The 26422-nt window shown below is 29.6% G+C and overlaps 2 protein-coding genes across 2 annotated transcripts in view; one reads left to right on the top strand and one right to left on the bottom strand.

Moving 5' to 3' along the window:
• Window positions 1-1518: 1518 nt before the first annotated feature.
• Window positions 1519-13534, top strand: LOC136970270 (sushi, von Willebrand factor type A, EGF and pentraxin domain-containing protein 1-like). Its single transcript, XM_067264690.1, has 10 exons — window positions 1519-1637; window positions 7096-7278; window positions 7375-7524; window positions 7606-7677; window positions 7773-7898; window positions 10518-10709; window positions 10886-11059; window positions 11123-11152; window positions 12759-12837; window positions 12912-13534. The coding sequence occupies exons 1-10, from the start codon at window positions 1532-1534 to the stop codon at window positions 13171-13173; spliced, it is 1374 nt and encodes a 457-aa protein (XP_067120791.1). The 5' UTR covers window positions 1519-1531; the 3' UTR covers window positions 13174-13534.
• Window positions 13535-18618: 5084 nt separating this feature from the next.
• LTV1 (LTV1 ribosome biogenesis factor) overlaps window positions 18619-26422 on the bottom strand; it is a 35267-nt gene continuing 27463 nt past the window's right edge. The window contains exons 10-11 of the mRNA XM_067264576.1: window positions 23116-23379; window positions 18619-18883 (exon numbers count right to left, since the gene is read on the bottom strand). Of these exons, the coding sequence (XP_067120677.1) occupies window positions 18770-18883; window positions 23116-23379 (378 nt within the window). The 3' untranslated portion in view covers window positions 18619-18769. The remainder of the gene's footprint in view (window positions 18884-23115; window positions 23380-26422) is intronic.

The following is a 26422-nucleotide window of genomic DNA, read 5'->3' as shown; positions in this document are numbered from 1 at the left end:
TTCTTCGAATTTAGTTCCATGTTTACGAAAATCGCACTTTCATTTAATTTGTGATCCCACTTCCTTTCTCTTTGAAAAACGGTAAAAATATAATACCGTCATCAGAAATATTACTGTTCCACTGTATGCTATGAACACCTCCATCTTGAAAATGGTGGGCGACCATAGCGTAACTTTCTGGATGCTACACATTCGGTCTGTAACAGTCTGTGGCCAAGGCTAAAGACAAGCCTTGGGTTTCGCAAATTTTTAAATATATTTTAATAGTGAAATCATCACATTAATAATTATATCGGTATTTGCAGGTCGATCATTGTTAAAATTTATCAAGAACTACTTCGGATCAACGATACGTCGAGAGAGATCATCTTCAGTTTCAATTTTGTCCATTGAAAAAAATATATCGCTTCAAAACTGGGCTTTTTTCTGAATTCGGCGTTGTTAAAAGCAGGAGCGCAATCTTTTAGATGAATTTCTGTACCGCAATTGATTTTTCTGCTTTATTGTGAAATTATTGTAGGTATTTTTATTATTTTATTGTGTGTTTAAGTGCTTGTTTCCACATAAAAACGTAGACCCAAATTAATCTATCTTCTACCTCCATCAACAGGCTCTTTCAATAGACCTCAAAAATAAATTTTACCTAGGGCCTCTGTTAATTACATAGTAAATATATTTAATAATTAATGTTACGAATAACTAACAAACATATTTCTTATAAGATCTATCTTTTAATCCACTTTTATCTATAAATTCCGAACCATTACTGTTCGTTAGTCCAACTTCATTTTCAAGCAGAGTTCCTAGTTTGGAGTTACGGACGGTTACGCGAATGTGTTGAGAGTGCCACGTGTTACTACTTCAGTTAATAGACTCACCAATTAAACGAATTCGTACCATACGACACCCTCAATAGTTCGTGTTTCTACATGCATAACTCGAAGCTAGGCACTCAAGGGTGCTTAATTAATCTCGAATTATTCGTGTTGTTACACTGCTCAAGCATTGAGTAGCACCATTTCGCCGTATAAACGGAATATTCGAACCAGTAGCTCGCGATCTCCCGAAAGCTTATTCACGAATTTCATAAACGAAATCCTCAACTATATAATGCTTCAAGATTGAGAAATCTTGAAGCAATATATAACAACGCCTTTAAAACATTAAGGAATTGACTACTGATTAAAAAATCTGTTAGAGATTTTAAGCATTATTTAAAAAAAAATCTGAAAATCTTTATTCGATTCATTATTAATGGTAGTGTGTATGTACCTGTACAGTATTAGCTTTTTAAAATCTAAAATCGATTAGAACTGAAAAATTTTTCTATTCTTGTTAGGATCCTGCTGTGGAGCCGGAAGCTATTTCGTTCCTGTCTAAACACGTGGACCGAAACTACAAGATTGGCAAAATGGGGGACGTATGTATGTCCCACTTTGATTGGTCAAACGGTTACTGTCACTAATTGTTAGCAGTTGGGATGACTCATGTCAAGCTTTATGTTACTGTAATGTTTGTTCCGAGTTGACTCATGTTCGTGGTTACTCCTGCTATTCGACCATATTTTAACACCATGCAAACTTCTACGGATTTTTACGTTCTGTGGCTTGCTTTCGGAATCACTTTATGGACTTCAGGTAAATATTACACTCGTGAAATATTTTACTAACTAATTTTAGTAGTTCGAAGCAATTTCTGCAATGGTTTAAATTTTAGTTGAGTATCTGCTGACAAAGAAATTAGATTTGCATAATTACGCTGAAAGAAATGGAAATTAATTTTAAAAAATATTCCTATTATTTTGCTACGATTATTTATTCAGGATATACGGTAGGAAGTGAAATTAGGAAGTGAAATTAACGTCGGAAGTAAAACGGGATTTGCGACATGTGAGAATGATTAAGATTCCATGCAAACTTTTCTGTATGTACTTAATTAATGATATTCGATTAATAACCTTATATTTACATAATTCTTCTACCTTGGATCGTAATTGATTGTCGTTTAATTAGATGTAGGATATGACATTATGGAAGTAACAAAAGGGTAGCACGTGAACTGTTGCTTCGAGAAAACGGAACCACTTCGGTATAAATTAAGAACATTTCAATAACCCATAGTCTTAGAATGAAAATCTGTACACACTTAATTAAGCTTAGTGTTCGCTTATAATTCAAGAACAGTTAAATAGATGCTCAATTTTAATGGTTTATGTATATTATCCGTTCCGTTCCCTTGTATTTCTAAAGACCCTTTCAGATAAACTTTCATAACAATAACCTCAATTCATACAGCATATTTTTGTTTATTCGTTAAAATATCTAAAAGTAGACCTACCACAGCATTTTTAAAGCGATTATACGAAAGTTTTCCATGTGAAATTTATTATTTCTCTCAAATATTTTTAGTTTTGCACGTAAACAAGTTAACATGATTTAATAAAACTTCATTTAACATGACTAAACCAGTTTTATTTAATTCATTATTTGTCATTTTTCTCAATAAATTTCATAGCCAGTGATGAATATTGTTAACACAATGACCGAGAAAGTTTATTGATAACAAGAAGGGGAGTCGGAATTGTAGAAAAACGGTTTACAAACGACTTTTTACAGAAAAAGTCATCCAAAATACAGTACTTTTCTGCAAAATCCACTCTTTTGCTTATTCTAAAGCTCAAAAATATTTAATAGAGCTTTAATTTTTCAAAAATGTTGGCCATTAATCCAAATACGGTGAATTTGCACTTTGTAATGAGCGTTTTAAGCATGTTTCGTCAGTAAATACATCGTGGAAACAAGAAAAGTTTATGAAAATAGTTAAAGTTAAAGAATAAGGATAAATTAGCTTAACTTTTCTAGTGTTAATTAAAATAAATTTATGAATTTTACTATATATATGCAGTATAATGTAATTAATAGACTCGTGTATAAATATATAGAAATTTTTTCCTCTATACGTTTGTTGGTAATCTCTTTAATTGTTTCCCTATACAAATATTGCTGTTAATTCGAACTTTTTGGATAATTAAAAAGTAAAATTCAAAGAGAGAAAATAAGTTACAGTTAACTAATGTATTATATTCTGCTTGTGTTTGGGAAATTCCTAAAATGACGTGTTTAAACCTGTGGAGCATGGATGAAATTACCACGTGTTTCACAGCTTTTTGTCTAAAACTCTAGTGGAGTTGTTTTATATACTGTGTTTCTTTTGTTAAATTATTCATTTTTACAGTTATATTAACGAATATAAATTATAATACCGTTTAATTAGAAAAATACGACATTCTTTCGTAATTCTATTGAATAAGATTATGGGATTATTATTTCACAATTTAGTGCAGTAACAACAATAAATGACAATACATAATTCACGCATAGCTTTCGAAGTACAAAAGAAATTTACATTTTTATGCAAGTTATACGCTGCAGTTTTACACAAAGAATAATAATTTGTAAGGCTGTTTTTAATTAAATTTCGATATCCTGTATCAAAATTTAGGTAGGGACAGTTTACGGGGTAAACTTTGCATCGTAACGAATTACTCATCCCAAACAACACGAAACTTTGTTTTCAAATTAAATAAAATAAGTACACAAACGGAAAGGGTAATCCTATGCGGAAATCCTGCAAAACTTTGAAAATTTACATTATTTTTCCGTGGAAAATCAACTTTATGGAAACTAAAAGAATCTGAGTGATTTTAAATCGAAATTGAAATACACACATTCCTAAAACGTTGCCATAATTATTTCGTACGCTAAATGAAAGAATTTTATTAATTAATATGCTAATTGTTCAAATCCGTGTAAATGTCTTATAATTTTAAACATTATATCTCGGCTTTTGTTACTTTTCGGGTGTAAACGCGCATTTTTATTGTTTACAATAGGGTTCTCAACCTTTTTGCTTACCAATCCCTTATTATTCTGTTACAAAATAATAATAAATTACAAACCGGATGAAACTAAAAATCGAATAGGAGTTAATAATATAAAACTTACATATACAGTCAAACCTCAGTATAGTGTTCTCCTGATTAGATTAAAAATTAATAAAGTAAAAAGAGATGTATAATGCTACAGCAACTGTCAAGCCTATTTTTCTTGAAGATCAAGAATTAGGAAAAGTTTAAAATTAATTTTTTTTACCTCTTTGTCCTTACTTTTTACATTTCTGTCTACTTGGAGCTTGTTTATTAATAGGACATTTTATACTGGTGACGTTTCTAATTAGTAAAGAGAGGAAATCTTAGTCAAAAGTCAAAACACAATATCTTTATTTTTACCTGCAAAGTTTAAAATTGATTTTAATAAAGACATAGAAAAAAATCAAAAGAATACACTTGACCTGGGCAACTTGTAGAAAATTAGCTTATGTTTTCAAGAAGGAAATACATTTAAGCTTCAACCAATGTTTACTTCCTGTGATAACATATGGAAATGAAACTTTGTCTTTGAGAAAATGATTACCAAACTTACACAGTCACACAAAAAAATAGTAAGATGCCCTTGAAAAGTACTGTAAAAGACAGAAAACATAATACTTGGACAAGACAACATATTAAAATAAAAGATGTTATAATTCATGCTAAATATCAGAAATGGAGATGAACAGACCATATAAAACAAAAAGAGATGATGGAGAGATCTTGAAGACTAACTGATGAAAGACCAAGAGGGATAACAAAATCAAGTAACAGACAAGAATGGAAATTATTGGGAAAGTGTGAAATGATGAATTAGTATCACCTTCATAAATACTTGCAGGATCATTTCCATTAATGTTGAATATAGAATCCTTCGGTTTCTCTGAATTACAATTGCATTGCAAACCGTTACCATCAAATTATGCATTTCAAACTCTCAAACTTGTACAGTAGATCCCCCTATAACACGTTCCATGTTTTATGAATCTGTGTTGTACGAGTCACTTAAATACATGAGCCACTCACAGCCCGGCACACAGACTGTGATTAGCTCATGTATTTAAGTGACTCGTACAACACGGATTCATATAACATGGAACGTATCTACCGTGTTATGGGGGGTCTACTGTATGTAAACTTCAATACTATATATCAGAGCTTCTTAAACTTTTTTTATTCACGACCGCATTTATGATTGTGATTTTTTTCGCGACCCCCCCCCCCCCCAAAAAAAATATAAAATAAAGATATATAAATATTTTGTGATGATTTATTGATTAAGTAACAATATATATACATATGAAAAAATATAGTTTTAGAATTTGTTTAAAAACATACAAAAATATAAAATTAAAAATTGCACAAAAAGTTGTAAAATTTTATTTATTATAGTTACAAAAATTATATGTCCTATTTTTCATTGAAACTGCATTTTTTGCAATAACATAAATAAAAGAGAATATTGGGCAAAATATATCGTCACTGGTATATATTCGAGCCCGGGCATTTTGGCCGTCTTAGTTCGTTGAATATATTCCAGTGCAGCCGTTAAATAGTTAAGTATACAAAAATTAAAGGAAAATTGTTTTTTAATGAGATGGATGTGCTTGCTTTTTACTGCATAACAAACTAAATCTTTGTGCAATGTTTGACACTGTTGGAATTAAAATCTCTTCAACATTTTTTAGTGATGAATGATATTGGGATTTGATATGTGTTAAAGCTGAAAAAGTAATTTCACATAAATATGTGATGTTGAATGGCAGAAGAACATTTTCAAACTCTCACAAATTATTTTCAATATTTTGCATTAAAATCTCGCGACCCCAAGCTTTCGCTAAGTGACCCCAAATGGGGTTGCAACCCATAGTTTAAGAAGCCCTGCTATATATATAATTCTTATTGTTTGGGCTCATCAGTTTAGCACCACACTCGTTGGTATGGTGCAAACCTTCTTTATCATTGTTGATGTTAGAATACTTTCCCCCAGCTTTCTGTATGTTTAAAAACTGCTTGATGTAAAAATTATTTTTTAGGAAAGTGGTTTGGTTTATTCATTTGAAATTAAAGTGATAAAGACTTATACATTTTATTCATTGGGTTGTTATTTTTGCTTCAAACATTACATTTTATTACATTTTATTCAAATACTTTTTGCCAGGGGCTGTATATGGTAACAAAGGATTTTTGTAACCAAATTATGGAAAAAATAACATCAAAGTATTGACAAAAAAAGCAATATAACATAAATATTCAATCTTTACAGGTTTTATGGTATAATAATAAAGAAAATACAAAAATATATAATTTCCAATTTTGCTTTTTATGTATTTTGTATGTCTAAAAGGTTTTCAAGGTCAAATATTTTACCTTGAAAAAGACCCTGGAAAAGAAAATAAATAAGTATAACAATAAAATTAACATCAGTAGCTACTTTACTTGTATAAATATGAATGTACAAAATAGAATATATTTCACTATTTCTATTAATCTTTTCTATTCTTCAATCTTTTAATATTAAAATAAGGTACATTCGTTTTATCGGAATAGCCTACACTTTTACGTCATTATTTAAATCTCATTTATCTATTTAGAAATAAACTTAAACTCATTTTTGAACTAAAATAATTTAAAATAGAAAATATTAATATATGTTTTTAAATACACAATTTATAATGAATAGAATACTCCATACACAGGATGACCCTTTTGCTTGGTGTTATAATTGGGGATAAAATTAAAATGGGGTTTACATTAGTCATTATTTATTTATGTGATTTCTTTTGTATGCTGTATACTTCTCTAATAATCACAATAATAATTAAATTGCAATTTTAATAAGCTTACAGTTAATAAAAGCAAAGTTTTTTTTATACAGTTATTCAGGATTCTTCAGTCAAATCAAACAGAACAAAAATACAAATGAGCAAAATCTGAATTTCTTTGAATTTTCATCCTTTAACTGAACTTTTTCTACTGAATAGTTCAGCCCAAACAGACAGAATGAAGAGGATTCAACTGATCTATCCAAGCAAAAGAACTTTGCTTTTATCAAATACAACATGCTCTTTAAACACTGCAATTTATGTATAATTGTAATTATTATATAATTTGTTTACAAACTATAATAAAATTTTTAATTTCTGACTATTTTTTTATTTCTATAGTATGTAGCAATATTTGCTTACCTCCTGTAAAACCTTTTGGAGGTTACTATTCTCCATCCAAAATACAGTATGAAGAAAATGAAATAATTTCCTACTCTTGCTATTACAACTACTATAAATTTGGTAAAGATAAAAGAAAATGTTTACAAGATGGAACATGGGATAATGAAGCATCTTTTTGTGGTAGGTATGGACAATTAAGTGTTTGGTTTCATTATTGATTGCTAATTTGATTCATAAAGAACAATTTTTAAAGAATTATATTTATTATTTTTCAAGTGAAAAGCCTTTCATTAGTACATATTGATTCTCAAAAAGTAGAGAGTGAGGGAAATGTGTCAAATTGCAGTATAAATAAGACCACTTTTAGCATAAGTTTTAATTATGACAGAAAATATAAAAGTGCAATTTTCAGACTTCATGTACTTGGTAAAGACTTTGTTTTTATAAAATTATCATTGCTATGCTTGATTGAGGATGATTATTATATAAGATTTTGATATTGTGCAGGAAAGAAACCAGGAGACCTTCAAATATTTGCCAACAACAGTAACTGCAATTTTAACTTTGCTTTCTTTTCAAGTAAGATCAATATAATAAAAAATTTCTTTTTATTCTATTTTTTATATAAAAGTGCAATTTATAATTTGAAAAATAAATTATTTTCACTGTTCTAGACACGTCATTCTTGGCCGAATGCCAATTACCTTTGTATCATCTACCAAAGAAATTAGCAGAAATTGTTGTGGTTCACTTATCTGAAAATATTCAAATTTGCATGGTGCAAATATTTCCTGTTATAGGTAATGCAATGAATTAGTCTAAATTATTGAAAAATAAACGTAAATATGTAATAGAAAACAGAACATAAAGCTTTTGTGAAGAAGAACTTAATACAAAAGAAATCGGTATGCAAATACTTTCAAGTTTTGTTACAATTTTATCTATTTGGTGTTTGAAACTGAATCGCAGTAAACTCAAAAGCATTTGAATGCTTAATGATCCTAATTTCTTTTGTTTTTTATTACATTATTACCATTAATGCGTTATTTCTTGTTTTAATTTATTTGTAAAACCATATTAATAAATGTGAATTATACTTTTTGATTAAAATTTATTTATAAATAAGAGTTCTACTTTGTTTCAGCAACGATCTTTTTGAAAATAAATTATAATTATGTTAATTATTTCCATATTTTCCATTTATGGCTGTTTTGAAGTTAAATCACATCTATTACATTATAATCAGTAGAAATTTAATGTTTGTCTTGACAAAATAAATTGTTAATTTTAATGAATTAAAAATTCTAATAGACAAACTTTATAAAATTAAAAATATAGAAGACAATCCATTAAAGTTATTGGAAGAACTGCATATTTAGTTCTTCATTTATAAGAATATCATCTTGAACATGTTGATGGTGTGTTGTAAAAAGAAATTCCACGAATGATCTTGCCGAATAATCATATCACGTCTTCAAACATTTTCAGGTTGCTTATCTAACACAAGTGTAAGCATCCAAAATATTAAAAACTGGTAGAAGGAAAGATTGATACAATTAATTTTTACTATTCCTGATAAAAATAAATCAAGAATAAATGTTTAAAAATAAGAGAGTTTAAAAGAATACATATGTTAAATTTGTATAATTCATATACTATTAGTCGAATGTGAAGATGACCCTTTAAAATGATTGAAAGACTAGTTTGAAATATAAAACAAATGCTGGAAAATTAAGTGTATTATATATATTGTAAAATAAAAATATATATCACTCCACAATTCTTTATTACAAAATAGACTACAAGTCAAGGATGGCCAAATCTTGTCATGACAGGAACCATATATTGCCCATCAGATATACAAGAGCTGCGTTCTCTATTGAAACTGTTTTTTATATAATGGATATGTATTAACTGATAAGGGTCTAGAAGAGCCACAACTTTGCTTCTGTGCTATAGGTAATTCTCAAAGGAAAAAAATTAATGTATGTAAAATTACAATATATATATAATATAAAAGAAACCTCAAATTAGTCAATTTTTTTTAGATAATTTGGAATTCATATGTATTAAGATGTTTTTTTTATCTTTATTAAAATTTTAAAAATAATGTATTATAAATCTATCATAATTGTTAACTTCATAAACTTTGCCTGTAGGCACTAAGTCTTTTTAAGCTCATGATAGGTTTAGTCAGGTCTACAGTGAATGGATAGCTGGATGCTGAAAGACAGGTTTTGACTTATCTAGGTCAAACCATTCATAAAGGATTGAATTTTCAACTAGATCTTGAACTAAAGTGCAGTAGGCTGGCTTTTTTACTACATCTGTCATCTGATTGTTAATCTTTGCTGTTTAATTTTCAATAAATATGATGCAAAGTATGAGGAGGAAGTACCTTAAGTCGAAAAAGTAAATTTCACTGAAGTGCAAAAAATGTGAATAAAGTTTAAATTGTCAATTTTTAGGTTTGAATTTGTTAGGTGTCAGTACAAATTAATAAAATAACCAAGTTTCTTTATTTGAATGTAATTTTAAAGTATTTTTCTTCAAAATTTGAAGAAAAGTTTTAAAGCTGTTTCTCTCAACTTTATGAATTTTCAAAACACATTCAATTTTTAACCAATCAAGCCATTTTCCTTTTTTAAATACTCTTCTTGCTCTGTAGAATAACATGCACTCAAAAAATAAAAATTGATAAAGATGCCTTTTATAGAACACATCATATATTATTTAAACAGAAACAGAACATCTCTAACAAAACTTTAACAGAAAACAGACTTTTTCAATGTGATGACTATACAATTTATAATGACTATTTTTCTGAACAACATAAGCTTAAAGAAGTGAATTGTTTTTTGAGTTGTAAGATTAATTAAATTACAGTATTTGCCAGCATTTAAAATGCACTTTTTCCCCAAAAAACTACTGTCTGAAAATGGGGCTTATCTTAAATGTCAGCAAATATAAATATCTTTATTTAGGAAATTATAGTTGCTTCAATGATATTTTTGTTTGTACTTGAATATTCTTTGCTTTTGTACCTAAATACATTTTACACATCAGTTGTATGAAAATTACACTACTTTCTTTTTCAATAAAGATTAGAAATATACTAATATTTCTTTAAAAAATACCTTTGAAAAATGGGGTGCATCTTATATACTGGAAATATGGTTAACAATTTGATTAAACTAGCAAATTTGGATTAATCTGATTCTTTATTTATATTCATATAATTTTAGCTTTTATTGTATTATATGTATAACCATTTTCCTTTTCTCAAAGTTTCGACTCACACAATATTAATAAAAACTTATCTTTAACCAAATAATACTTATCCAATTTTCAAATATATTTTTAATAAATATGATTTATATTAATATAAATAAAAAATATATATATAATTTTTTCTTAAGATCCTTTAGATTATTCATGTCCATTACCAACATTAAAGAATGCGACTCTACTAAGATATGAACCACCCATGAAAACTGAAATTGCAATTTATGGAACGGCAGCTATTCTTCTTTGCAATAACTCCACAGTAGATCAACAGTCAGTCATTTACTGTGGAGAAGATAATGCTTGGATTGGAAGAATCTGTGAATGTATGTAATTTAAAGATTTTAGCATACCATAATAATTACATAATTTTAAAATAATTTGTTACTGACAAGTGATTATGTATGTTATCTTTAGTTTATTGTTAATATTCAAATAGCACAATTTTTAAAGACTTTTTATTATTAAATACATATTGTTGTTCACGTTTTTCATTTAACAGATATTGGATGCTCAAATGCGCTGTCGGTAACAAATGGAAAAGTCAAATTTATTAATCGAGTGCCAAATAGAATTGCCTCTTACAAATGCAATGAGGGATACAGAGAAGTGGGTCAATCATTCTCTGTTTGTCTACAGAATGGTTCTTGGAGTTATACAAATTTTTATTGTCAAAGTAAGTATGATTATAATTGGTATTTATTGCCATTACTCAGAATCTAATAAGTTGATTTTGCAGAAGTACCAGACATAGCCTTTAATCTCATTGGTAAGTCTTTTTGTTATACATTTGTTTAAATATAACAAAAATTAGTCACAACAAACTTTACTTTTTTCCAAACATAAAAAATTAAATTTTAGTTAAATTAATATTCTTTTGCAAAATTTATCTTAATTGCAATTATCCAAAATTTCTATATACTTAGATTGCAATAAAAGCATAGTAATATTAGAAATAATAATAATAATTTGACATGAAGATACTTACTCTTCTGAGATAGAAGCATAAATTGAGTTATTCAAACTGGAGCTAGCTGACATAAGACTAATTAGTAAAAAATTACATTGTTTAATCACTTTTTAACTAACTCTATGATAGTCCAATTTAATCCAGCTCTAGCTGTTTGAATAATTAAAAATGCAGTTAGTTTTAATATATGTCTATTGAGTTTTAAGCAAAACAGTAATTGTGGTTTCTTTAGTAAACATTAATTCATTCTTTGCTTTAATGTTTTGGTTAATAACATATCACATTTATATTCCACATACAATACTATGGTATATTTTCATGCATATTTAAACAATAAAATCTAAACTGTTATCTTAGGGTACATTTGTAAAGTTGAACAAGTTAAACAAGATGACATCATTGTTATCCTTATTTCGTTAGACTTTTCGACTGATTCGTTTATAACTAAATGGCTGTTTTTAAAATCGAAGATATGAATGTTGCTAGTGCAGCCTTATCTGAAATATTTTTCTTAGATTGCTTTTGGTGGACAGTTATTTTTATCATTTCACCTTTTACTTCACAATTTAAACACTTGAGTAGATTTAGAAACATCAATTTCATTGGGTGCCATTTTCTTAATGAAGTAAACTGTTTCCTTCATGAACTTTGTTAGAGTTTCGTTTGAAATGTCATCACCGCAGAACATGCACAATGAGCAAGACTACTACTTTTTGAACGATTCGTTACTAATATATTTAACTCGATTGACTTTACGAATGTACCCTTAATATAGAATAAAGCATACTTACACATGTCCAAAACTGAAGAACAAGCAATTGTGTTTGTTCACTAAGCCGGTGGCAAATTGTGTAGATTTATGAACAAAGAAGAAAATGCATATTCCATATTGACAGTCTGGGCATTGGTAAGCAATTTTCTTCCATTCTCTACCTATGTCCAATGCTATATATATCTTTTTCACCAAAGATGTATTTTTATTGCCTTGATTTGTAAAATCCTATAAATTGTGTATTATCCACTTAGACCTCAAGTATTACATTTCTTGCCATATTTGTCTGCATTAAACTACAGTTCTCTCTATTCATGTAGAACTGGTGTGTGTCCTTAAGTTTTGGTCATGTGTATTTCTTCATCCTAACAAACTTCTAAATTATCTCATTGATTCTAATCTATTTAAAGTTAGGATAAATAAGTTTTTATTGTATATCATGCTATATAGTTTCTTGTGACTAAGCTAAGAACTTCTTACAATGCAAATTGAATTACAGATGATAGTTTATTTAAACTTTTAGAACATTTTTATATTTTCTAAATAACTTAAAATATATTTATTAATTTTTATATTCTAAATTCACATATTTAATTTAATATGAAAGATAATCATTATCCAAAAACCTTTTAGCTATAGGTATAGCCATATTGGCAGCAATTTGTTTGTTAACAATTTTTATCGGAGCGTTCTATAAATTGAAGAAAAAAATGTAAGTAACCTTAACAGATATTTATATATCAGTTGACTTGATGGTTGAAAATATTTAATTTTATCAATTTTTAGGCGCAAATATTCATCATCATTAATGGAAGAACCTTATTATTTCAAATATGAACTTACACCAGCTCCCAAGACAGAGGCAGTTGACACCACACACAATTCAGCAATTTATGAAGAAATTGCAGAAAATATAGTAGAAAAGTCTGATTCCATTCCAGAAAATAACAAGAATCTATTGGATAAAGAGGAAATGTCAAATGAAAATATTTACATGGAGCCTACAGATGAATATAATAATCAAACATACACAACCTGCAGAACATAAGCAAGCATAATGTATTGAAGAATATTTTATATTAAACATATCAAAATGATGTGATAGTATGTAAATATTTTAGAGTACAAAAAATTATATATAATTTTATGTGAATTGTTGCAATTTTACTCATAGATTTATCAAGCTTTAACATAGTTTTGCAGTTAAGTTAAAAATTCTGAAATATTTGCATCACTAGTTTCATAGTTATATTTTGTGCTCTGTTATTAACAAAGTAAACTTTTGTTCTGTTTCAATTGGAAGCAGTTCGTTAATGTTCTGGTAGTCTTAAGATGTTGTTTATCTAGTCATGTAATTATTTGTGTATTATAACAATTTATCTTATTCCAACACTTTATGAATTAGTATTTTTTTTTTTTTTAATGTAACAAATTTTATTGAAATAAAAATTGAATCATAATTCAAATTATCCAAATATAATAAATATCTATCCACTAAACATTAAAAATGTTCATAGATACTTGAATTCTTTTAAGTAAATATTAGACATAATTTAGTTTAGCTATCGACAAATCAAAGTTTCCAGTTTTATTAAGAAAATAGGAACTTCATGTTCAAAATGTTCTCAAAATTACTTTACAACTTCAAAAATATGTTATTTAATATCTATTGAAAATTAAGCACAGTAATACATCTCTCTCAACGACTTTTCCACATCTGGATGTACTGTACCATTCAAAAACTATGGTACTGACTTTGTAATATTTTCCATTATCTAAAATCTTTCTTTAAAATAAACTTTCTAGACTTTCTTTTTCTAAGCTAAAAGAAAATTTCAGGCAAATAGAGTACTTGTGATAGTAAAACGTGTGTTAAATTATGCTTCAATTCTTTACTCCACAACAAGCAATTGTTTATTGTGATGCCGGGCTGCAATTTTTAATCATGTTTTTAATTTAAAATGTATGCTCATCACCTCTAGTAGTGGTTTGTGCCTGTGCGTCATACTTTTCCTTTAACAATATAATCATGCCGGTCATCTATCTAACACCTTTCAAAAGAAAAGTTTTTGAATAGAAATAACATGACTTCCAATTTGTGTCAGAAGTTTGTTTCATATGTAGTTAAATCAGGTCCTCCTGCCCCTAAGGTTTCCCTAACTGGTCTGTCTTTCATCCAACCTATATTGGGCTGCAATTTTTTCAAATTGCAGCCCAACAAATACAACAAGACAGATATGCTCAATTACAAACCAGCTGTAAAAAGAAATGAATGACCTTATCCAATGAGGAGAAAACAGCAAATGTCACTAATGCTCACAGTTGTATCATTCAAATACTGATCTTAAGAAAGCATAGCAATAGGGTTTCATAAGGTGTTTACCTGTTTGAAAAAGTTGTATTTATATTTTTATTTATTTCACAAGATGAGTTTGGGAACTTTTTGAACCCACTACACACACGTATGTATTTGCTACTGTAATTACATGTTTATGTATGTGATCAGAAACATTTTCTAATATTAATAATTGATAGCTTTCTTTCAAACAGAAGATAGAGAATATACTGTTATCAAGGACGAGGAATAATACCATATTTCATGCAACCTATGAAACTTTAACTGGGTTTGGATTGAATTTAAACAAAAATAACTTGTGACAATAGGCTAAAATTTTAAATATCCAACATAGTAACAATTTCAGTCTCATTTTTGACTTTTTGTCCTTTGAGCATTAAAAGGACTTTTTCGTAAAAGGGATGGGCCAAATAATTTAATCAGCCAGATATTTATTACAAATATACTTAAGGCACATTTAGTCTTGATTAAAATTTTACATAAATCTTGTAATTACAAAATCATGATGTAAACCCATACAAAACATTTCAAAGAACCATAAATAACTCCAGTAAATGCTGAAATGAATTGTATTATGGAAGGAAGGATTAATGTTTTCAATCCCTTCAATGGATCTTCAGGTCTGTTTTCAAACTGGAATGCTCATAGAACATCATCATAAACAATTTTCAAATATGTTTTTATTTACAAAAACTATTTCAATGCTTTTAATTCCCAAAGAGTTTTTACATTAGCTACATAAATGATATTTCATTCAAAGATTATCAAAAATATTGATTAGTGCATGTCACAGGTAGCACAGTGGTCTCCAAAGTAGGCTATGCCAAGTTCTTCTAATACAATATATGTATATATAACATATATTAAAGTTTTACCCATACAATATAATATTATAGGGGTACAACTTTTAATTATTTTTGTCTTAGGAGTACATGATCAAAAAACTTTGGCACACAAAGATAGTAAACCAAATGGTGCATAACAGAGCTCGGCACTTGAAGAATTAATAATACAGTAGAGCATTGATTATCCGACTTATCGGTTAACCGACCGCGTTCTAGTTGGCAAATTCAAATGTCCGCTAGTGACGTGGTGCTACAATATTTGGTTATGTCTTAACTACTTTAATATTATTTTTGTTAAATTTTTGCATGTTTTAGCTGGCAGCACTGGCTTGACCATGAAAGGGAGGCTAGTATTTAAACCAGGCCTAATACACTATACTGATAATATATTTTTTCATACTTTTCGGTTATCCGACCAACCCCGGTCCCCAATTAAGTCGGAAATCATTAATCGGAATCACAAATCGATGCTCTACTGTAATAAGTTTTAAATTCATTTTGTATAATTTTTAGTTTGATACAATTACAAAAATTTTGAGAATAATTTTAACTCTTCCTTATGATAAATATGACACTATTTTTAACAAATTCATTTTAAATAATAACATTTAATGATTTCCAAAAGTCAAAATATTCATTTATTGGGTTGTTTGGAAAGTTCGTAGTGATTTTTGATAGCCGACAGTTGAGACACCGATTGACAAAAAAATTATTAAAATTGTACAAACCAATGAATATTATGATAAATGACCTTGAGACGTGTCCGTTACAAAAAAACCGTTAAGATTATTCAAATAGCATTTAATTTGTCTCATTGCAAAAATGGATGCAAACAACGTGCATTATCGACACTTGTTTCTTTTCTTTTTTCGTAAAGGCAAAAATGCTGTACAAATAGCAAAGAAAGATATGTGATGTTTATGGTGGGAGTGCTGTATCAGAATCAACTGTTCAAAAGTGGTTTGCAAAATTTAAAATGGGCAATTTCAGCCTTGAAGATGCTCCTCGCTCAGGAAGACCTCCTGTTATTGAAGAGGACCAGATCAAAGCATTATTGGATGAAAACCCTCATAACACAACTCGAGAGATTGCAGACATAGTGAAGTCATCAAACAGTACTGTATTTCAACATCTAAAGAAGCTCGGATACGTGAATCGTTATGACATTTGGATACCTCACGACTTAACAAAAAAAACTTATTGGATCGCATCTGCATTTGTGATTCTCTTGAAAGACGAAATGAAAATGACCCTTTTCTGAAACGTTTAGTGACAGGTGATGAAAAGTGGGTCATTTATAACAACATCAGCCGAAAACGATCCTGGGGTAAGAAAAATGAATCACCATTAAAAATTCCAAAGGCCGGTCTTCATCTAAAGAAGGTCATGCTCACTGTCTGGTAGGATTGGAAATGAATCCTGTACTACAAGCTGCTTCCACAGAATCAACCAATGATTCTGATAAGTATTATTCCCAATTGGATAAGCTGAACATGGCAATTAAAGAAAAACGTCCGGAACTGGCCAATAGAAAAAAAAAGGCATTGTGTTTCACCAAGATAATGCCAGACCTCACACGTCTTTACGAACACGCCAAAAATTATTGGAACCAGGCTGGGATGTTTTACCCCACCCCCTTACTCACCCGACCTTGCCCCGTCAGACTACCATTTGTTCCGTTCTCTACAAAATTCCCTTCATGATAAAAACTTTGATACTTTGGAAGCTTGCAAAAACCACGTGGATCAGTTTTTCGTGGGAAAAACTGGAAAGTTCTACGAAGAGGGTATCATGAAGCTGCCCCATAGATGGCAACACATCATTAAAAACAATGGCGCATACATAATGGAATAAAAGTATATTTTTAGTTTTAAAACAATTTCTTTTATTTCTCTTAAAAATCACTACAAACTTTCCGAACAACCCAATAGATTAAGCGATTTTTGATACTTTTAGTTTCGTCTTCAGATTCATACAAACAAGGAACAAAATGTTTGAATATACAACAAATTTACAAATATAGATCTTCCAGTAATTTAAAATACAAGTAAAATCACAAATGGCTACAAAGACATTAATCATATTTTTTGCACTAATGACAATCAATTCTTCTCATCCACATACTGAAGAACTGTTACAGTCACAAGTTCAGTTTGTATTTTAAATATGGCATTCAATTTACAACAAATAACAGCAAGGAATGCAATACATGCTATTACAATGAAAAACGTAACATTTACAATACACTTATTATTATATATGGAATAAACTGTTTTACATATTGCGTGGCTGCTATCATGTTTTAGAATAAATTTGCAGTTTGTTAATAAAATTACTGTTAATATTATTGATATTAGGATACTAATGAAATATACAACTGGAATCCAAATATTTATAATGAAAGACAACAACATATTTTGTCGCTTTTCGTACTTTACTGGAATTTCGACTGCTATTAAATATCTAATATATCGTTTTGCTTGACTAATTGTCTTCTCATGCAAAAATATATAAAGAATAGTGATAATAAAAATAAGCCAATTGAGATAAATGGTATGGCTAATATTTATATCTTCTTTCCAAGTTTATAAATATATAGACTAAAATTGTTTTAATATCAGGAAGAAATATAATCATCATCCAAATGCTGCCTGAACAGTATAATAGAATAATCATCAAACTGTAGAATTTTGATATAAATTTGAAAAATGTATTTTCCTCATCGAAATAGGCGTACAACCTAAATATGCAAACGAGCAATTATTTATTGTGACATCATCACAATGCCAGGCTGCAATTTTAATCATCTTTCAATTTAAAAAAATCACATGACCTTCTGGTCCAAACCAGAAGTTGTGTATAGTTAATTCAGGCCTAAGACCCTAAGCTTTCCATATCTGGTCTTGATTTTCTGTCTACTGGTGTTATGGAAAAAGATTTATTTCACAAGTACCTTTGACATTACATAACTGTTTTCTTCAGGCAATATCATTAATAGAGAACAGAACATTTGAATTCAAAAATTATTACACAAACATTGTTCTCTATGAATGATATTGCCTGAAGAGGACAGCTATAAACTGTCAAAAGTACTTGTGAAATAAATCTTTTTCTGTAACACCAATTAGACAGTTGTGTATTTAAGCTTTTAGAATGTGTTTTAAAACCTAATTTTAAAATTTGGTTCATATTTCACCTACATTTTTATATTTTCTTTGTTACATTCATACAGAAAGAACAAAGTGTGATTATTTAAGTGAAGTTTTGCTGTATTTTTGGTAAAGTGTGGTAAAATCAGAAAGTATACTTACAAGAAAAGACATTAGTCAGTTAAATGATCAAAACACTGATTTTTTACTTTCTATTTAAATTTTTCACAAACAGTTTTAAAAAGGATAAATTGTCACATTAAATCTGTGCATTACTTACAGATTTTATTTCTTTTATACAAGTTTTACTGATTGTAAATTATGTAAAATGTTTTGAGCAATTTTTTCTTGTCTCTTCTTTTCTTCTTTAAAAGCCAACTTATTACATTTCTTTTCTGCTCTTCTTTCCTAAAAAGTTAAGGAAATATTATTTTAATGTATTTTAGTGTAAGATAGAAAGAAAATATGTAAATAGGAAAATTCAAAGTATAAAATAATTTTTGTTTAAAGATATTTAAACAGAATTTATTGAAATTTAATCACAGCATCATTAATGAGTCCTTAATTTAATCAATCATGATCACAACAGCATGGAATTCTAAATTGTGATTAAAAAAATTGAAAACTTCCATCCTGTGAGTATGGAGGGTATTTGTACACATCATGCATTTAGACAAGTATATAACAGAGGTTACGGAATGGTAAAAGACAGGTCCAAATATATACAAGAAAAACTAGTCATAAAATTTCTGAAATTCAGATTCAGATTTTATCCCAGATTCTTCAGAGCAAACTAACACCTTTACTTTCTCAATTTTGTGGCCTTCCAACTTAGTAAGTTTAGTAAGGAATATGATTGATGATTAGTGACGATAAGTAATCTCTAGATTTGTAACATTTTTAACTATTATTAATAACAATATGAAAAGCAATTTGGTCTTAAAGTGGGTGGTTAGACTGCCATTTTGTATTAACCATTATATTAATTTATAGACCCGGCGCAAACTTTAGTTAAAATTTTTTAATATTGAATATTTTCCAAAAAATCTGAAAAAATTAATATTCTTCTAACTTTCTAACCGGATTACCATGCTGTTAAATTTTTTGAATAGCAACGCTCAGTTTTGAGAAAAAAAATACTTTGGGTCTGTCAGACCCATGCGACTCATGATGGGGGTAAAAAAAGATCGTTTAATTTGTCGCCGTTGCCGATAGCGAGTGCCGCAATAACTTTATCACGTTTAAGTTGTCGCGCGGTGTCTATTAAATCCTATCATATCGTTATTTATTTGTATATTTATATTTTTGTTTTTTTTTTGTTATAATATTGTTTTTAAAAGTAATGTCTAATTAATTTTTAATTATTTTAATTATTTTTTATTCTTACCATATAATTTTTATTTATCACTTTTATAATTAATTTATGATTATTCCTCGTTTATTAGGCGATGCAAGTTGGCTTTTTTTCACTTTTACTAACTAATCAGAAACTTGTGAAAACAGTCTAGCTATAAAATTCCGGGAAATATCCTGCCCCCTCGGAAATGATCTTGGTAATCGAATTTACACAATCGCTATAAATTCTTTTGTTTTAATCGCGTTATGAGTTATAAATTGCTAATTAAATGTTCGACAGTGTTCAGATGAGTAAACATTAAGAAATTAGATATATGGAAAATAATTACAACTACGCGACAATCATATCGCATAGCTATAATTATTCTATAATCTAATAATCCAGATTAATCTGATAAAAATATTTTTAATTATAATCTGCCTTTATTATTTATTCATTCTTCATCGCGGCACAACAAAACAAACCTAAAAAGTTAACCCGATCTACATAACAAGTAATTATGAATGAAATCGCTGCGTTTGATCGCGTAGCGACTGTTTTGTCGCGCGATACACAAAGCGCGACAAAAAAACTCAAAACTAAATTATGATAATTATAAAATTTTTGATCATTGCATTTTGATAACATTCAGATATTGATATGGATGCCTTTTTAAAGTTTTATTATGTGAATATTTTATATTATGAAAAAAACAAATTACAGAATCGAGAACATGTCATTAATTGCTGAATTTTTGATGGTCCTCTCATTTTTTCAATTGATTCATTTCGTGCAGAGAAAACATTTATATCTAAAGTATCAACAAAGAATTTTGATAGATTGAATAATATTTTGGCTGATGTCAATTTTTGAATTAGGTGATCGAGTTAAGCCTAACACACGACTATATCACATCAATTAGCCGATTTGAAACCCAGAAAAAAGCATTTTTTAATAGAGCCATAAAACAATTAATGTTTATTGACTCTCGCGATAGGGTGTAACGCGAGGTCTATTATAAAAATTTTTAGCAGTAGTACTGAATTTCTACTGACTTCACACGAATGAGTAATCTTTCTTCCCCATTTGCAAACAAACCCGATGATTATCGGTGAAACGTCAGATAACTTACAGCGAGTTGAAATTTGATATGTTTATTATTTTGTGTTTTTTTCATCAAATTACGTAAAAATAAATATTGAAAAGACAATTTTGTCAATACAAAAGTAATTCATACTACTAAATAGAAAACAAAGCGTAGAATTTAATGGAAAAATTGTAGTTTTTCTACGCGATAAAAAAAATTTATTAATTTCAAAATAAAAATGGCGGGTCTGACAGACCCATGCGACCTAAGTAAGAGAACGATTCCTTGCAACTAACGCAGGGTTAACATTGATTATAATTTTTATAGTCCTGTAGCATTATTGCTTAGATGGGCCTCAGACAATTCCCTTCTTTTTTTTTTGCTTTTCCTTCTTACTTCTCACTCCCCGGTGGCCTAAAACCACCAAATAATCTCATTACAAATCCTAAGGTACGCAAAGACAATTAATGATAATAAATTGCTTTAAAATTTCAAATTGTTTCAAAATTATTCATTATCTTGAGTACAGGCTGCACCTTAACATTGGACAAAAACTTTAGGGTAAACAAGGATGGCCTATACATGCATAAATACAGTATGTCCCTTTTCCTAAGTTTGTAGGAATATAGATTGCAATCAGAATGTCTACAGATGAAAAAAAAGTTCAACGTTCTTTCAAAACTAATATTGACCTAAAAAACACTGACCCAGTTGTAGCACTAGTTCCAACCTTTCATTGATCTTCTTGCAAAAAAAGCCACTTCAATTTAGTGTATTGTATGTACGAAAGTTGTTCAAAAAGTTCCCGGACTTTATTTATTACAAAAAAAAAAAAAAAAATACTTTCCTTACAATTTATTTGTCAGGGTCCCCTTCAAAGTAGTCTCCTCCTCCCCAAAGTATACACTTATACCAACAGTGTTTCAACTTTTTGTGGAACACTTTTTCTGGAATGCTCATAAGTTTCTCCATCGTTTTTTTTCTATCCCTGGAATGGTGACAAATCTTTTTCCTTTGAGCATGTTTTTCAGTTTGGAGAACAGGAAAAAGTCATATGGGGCCAGGTCAGGTGAGTAGGGTGGGTGGGGAAGCACAGCAGTCTTGTTTTTGGCCAAAAACTCACGAGTTCTGAGGGATGAATGGCCGATGCATTGTCGTGGTGAAAAAACCACTCGCCACTCCTCTAAAGTTCAGGCCGTTTTCACTTGATCCTGTTTCTTAGACATTTCATAACCCCCAGGTAGTACTCCGTGTTGACTGTCTGGCCTGTAGGTAGGTATTCGTGATGCACAACCCCCTTTGTATTAAAAAAAACAGCCAACATCACCTTAACATTTGAGCGAAATTGTCAAGCTTTTTTAGGGCCGGGAGGATGTTTCACCCACCCCACCCATTGTGAAGATTGCATCCTCACCACAAGCTTTGGTAATCAACTCAAAAGTTTCTGTGACGAATTTTCTGAGTTTCACATGGAATTTCACAGAACAACATTGCTCCTTCAAAGAGCTCATTTCAGCAGATTCGATTTTTGCCAAACCCCACGAACACCACTTCACATAAACAGCCATAACTAATCACCAAAACAAGATATCAACAAGCGGGTTGAAGCATGTTACTCGGAAGGTTTCCGGGGTCACAATGCCTCCAAGCAGATTAAAAATTAACCAACTGGAGGTGCGTTTTGAACAATCTTCATATTTCATTTCAAAACAGTCATTTCAGTGTTAAAGAGAATTATGCATAAAGTTCTTTATAGAATGTTGCCATGAAGATAACAATTATCACAACTTATAGTAATTCTTGAGCAATTTTAACTAGATCCTCAATATTCTATAAAAACATTCTTAAACAAGTGTTCAAGTCTTGATACATAAATCAGAAATTGCTTCATTTTTAATTTTTCTTCAGTTTCTAACCTTATTAAATCAGTTAAATATGTATAACATAGGATTTTAGGAGAAAATCACTTAGGATTTTTATTAATAAGATATGTTTTTATGTATTCTTTTTACTGTAAATAATCTTTCGTTTTAAGTGAATCACTTTGGCTGTTGCAAAGCTAACACTAAAGTGAATGGATTTATCTTGTTAAAGTAAAATCTCTAAATTATATTAAAAAGTATTTATTTTTTCACGAGCAATTCTTATATTTTAACTTTTGAAATCAATCTGTTTAAAGAAATTCAGCATAGCAGTACTCAAGAAAATCATAAATACCTTTCTTATCTTTTTAATGAGTGCTTTTCTAGCTCTCCTTTCTTCAGGTGTTTCATTTTTGGATCTAACTGTGCTTGCTGTTGAATGACGAGTGTAAACAGTTGATTGATTGTCACATCTATCTTCACAACTTTCATTGTCATCACTACTGTCTCCATCATTTACATGACTCTTCTGTAATTTTTTTAACTGTTGTTTTGTTAGTCCTCGATTTGCAAGGACATTAATTGGTACACCAGTCTTTTGAGAAAGTTTGATGCCTTCCTACAGAAAAAATTAATTTAAAACTTTTATGCAAGTGTGAAGTAAGTTTTATGTTATGAAGTAAGATTTAAATCAAGAAGTATACTTTAACAATAGCATCTTATTAATTTATTTGTGGCATATATCAGATTTAATTTGCATTAATTAACAATGTTTTTATATGTAATATTGCTCTAACATCTATTATTTTAAAACACAGAGTTATTATTATTAACAGTTTATTCTTTATTATTAATAAATATTATTATTAATGGAAATTTGGAATCAGATTAATCAATAATTCAAAATTTAATTAGAAGATTATATCAATATATCACATTATTCATTCAAAACATTTACTTGTGTTTAACCACTCAGCAGTGACCGATGGATATATCTGTCAAGGGCGGTCGTGTGGCAATATCCACAAAATTCTTTTGCGGATATCGCCAAAAAGTACCGTGAAAAAAAATTCACATAAAAAAAGAATTATGTAACAATAAAAAAAGATTATTCTTTACTAGACATAACTGTTCACAAAATCTTTTTCCGAAACAGTAATGAGAAAAAACGCATAGAAAGATACTTAAAAAATTTCCCATGTCTATTCTCCACTACATAGAGATAGAGATTATTCTTCACTACATAGAGATACCTTACTCACCCACTGCTGAAAGGTTAATTGGAAGTTTCAACATGTAAAAAATAATCATTGTTTCAAAATTAAAAATACATTTCGTATCCATATAATTACTGGATTGAATGAATTCAAACATCAAAACTATAGCAGTCACTAGATATGTGTATTGTGAAACCATAGTCTCTCTTCATACAAGCAATTCTGTAAAAACTCTGTGGAACATAAATAAATGTTTGTTTTGTGTTTTTCATTATACCTGTCATATTTATTTTGGAAATATTTAATATTAATAAGATTGATTAATTTTATAAGAAGAGAATAGAATAGAAGAGTTTAAAATTGAAGTAATTGAAAAGTTTTGTTTGAGCTAATTAATTGAAGAATAATTATTAATATAATAAATATAAGAGCTGAAGCATGGAAGGCAACAGAAAACCACCATGAATCTGTGGTGACATGGAGATCTCCAGAGTTAAGAGAAGAAGAAAACAAGAAATCAAATTGATTACATTCTAGTCAACTAAAGATTTAAAAATGCAATAATTAACACAAAGACTTATCCTGTCTTATTTCTTAATTATTAAGGAATAAGATCTAAGACAGGTCCTATCCATCCTTCTGCTAAATGGATTATTTCTGAATCTTCTGTCCACCATGTGGTTTGTCCCCAACACTTTTTAACATCTACAGTGAATGGATGATGAAAGAAGTGTTCAAAAATTTAGATGAAGATGTAAAAATTAATGGACACCTTATCAATACCATTATGTATGCTGACGACATTGCTCTGCTATATCATCAGCATAGCAGAGCAATGTTGTCAAAAAAGTTACAAAAAATTCTAAATAGATTGAAAGAAATGGGAAAAGTAAGATACCAAATGAAAATATATGTGAACAAAGTGAAAGTTATGATAATGTCAACAGAAGAAAGCAAAGATCCACACATTATGTTGACTAACTTGGCAAAACATCAAAAATTGGACTGGCTCAAGCTTAGAAAAGCCTACAACCACGAAGAGTGGAGAACTGTCCATCAACTGCAACCCTCTATACAGAGAATGCCTTGTGAATGAATGAATGAATGAATGAATGAATGAATGATTACTGGAACCAATACTAAAAGCAGGTTCACTGACATCCACTGATGATAATCCACACTGTTACAGCATTCTAGTCTCAACAGAAGAATGTTAAGAACAAATAAACTGTGGGATAGTATCACATATTTTGTACTCAATGCTTGTGCTTCACCTTCTCATCTCATATAAATATATAACAGAGAATATTCAAGCCAATGACAATAAACTGTTAAAATGACTCTTATTGAAATTTATTAACTTTATTTAACATTGGATTAAGAGAATAAAAAAGTTTATTTTTTCTTGTGTAGGCAACTCAGACTCCAACAGATCTGTAATTGCTCTCAGTGGAACAGAATATAAGAGCCGCTGCAATCTACAAGAAGTGGGAGCTAGCGTACGCTCGGTCACGCTCCCAAGCCCCGCCTTTTTTCCCATGAGACTATGAGCCATTTTTGCTAGGTAAGCTACATGGGCATGAAGCAGCTGCGAACTATGCAACATTTGCTTGTGTAACATAATCCACATGACATGGATTCCACAGATGTGGACTGGCTATAGAACAAAGATTGTATTATAACCTATAGTAATCAGTCAGTTTTCGCTCCAAACTTTGAAACAGCATGGGAAAAACATGCCTACTAATTAAGCCTAACTAGGCTTAACTAGCCAAAAACAACGTTTATACTATTTTCAATACTGAATGTATTAATCATGTAATTTATGTACATCGATAAAATTCTATTATTTCTTTTTTGACATGTGACATGTTCATGTAGTCATCCATCTTCCCCACTCTCTCTTGCTAGCATGACTGCTCTTGCTGTTGAATTCTGTGAACAGCGAGCGTACTCATCTTATCACTGTGCTAGCAAAAGAAAAATCGCGTGGGCAAGAAAGGGGTGGAGCCTTTGATATTTTTGGTTGTGCTAGTGCATGTTTGCTAGTGTTTTGCTCTCGCAAAGAGCTAGTTTGTAGTGGCTCTAACATCAATAGCCAACAGTAGTGGACTAAGAACAGGACTTACCTTATTTCCAAGTAAATAAAAGCATGCTCTTATATCCAAGAATAAGAACCAAGACTGTCAAATACTTATTTGGAGCCCATGGTAGGAGCAGACCACCTTTTGCTATTTTTTGAACAAATGAAATATGTAGAATGTTTCCATATTAATAAAATTCAATCTTAAAGATTTTATATTTTGTTAGTAAAAATAACATTAATTTTAATGGTAACCACCAGATCCCCAGCTTTTCTCTGGACCAGAAGAAAAGTTCTTAATACTTCCCTCTCAATGGCCCTAATACAAACACACCCTTAACAAGCTGGCACACAAAAGAGCA

The sequence above is a fragment of the Centruroides vittatus genome, unplaced genomic scaffold, assembly GCF_030686945.1.
Source record: "Centruroides vittatus isolate TY-2023 unplaced genomic scaffold, ASM3068694v2 contig_19, whole genome shotgun sequence".
Classification (NCBI taxonomy): domain Eukaryota; kingdom Metazoa; phylum Arthropoda; class Arachnida; order Scorpiones; family Buthidae; genus Centruroides; species Centruroides vittatus.
Note: the sequence above shows the minus strand (reverse complement) of the source record. Positions and strands in the feature narration are given on the sequence as shown.

Excerpts from the sequence above, each read along its gene's own strand:
- LOC136970270 (XM_067264690.1), top strand. The coding sequence starts at position 1,532 with ATGTTCGTGGTTACTCCTGCTATTCGACCATATTTTAACACCATGCAA. Across the intron at positions 7,678-7,772 it reads TAACTTTGCTTTCTTTTCAA|ACACGTCATTCTTGGCCGAA; the intron begins GTAAGATCAATA and ends TCACTGTTCTAG. Across the intron at positions 7,899-10,517 it reads GCAAATATTTCCTGTTATAG|ATCCTTTAGATTATTCATGT; the intron begins GTAATGCAATGA and ends TTTTTTCTTAAG.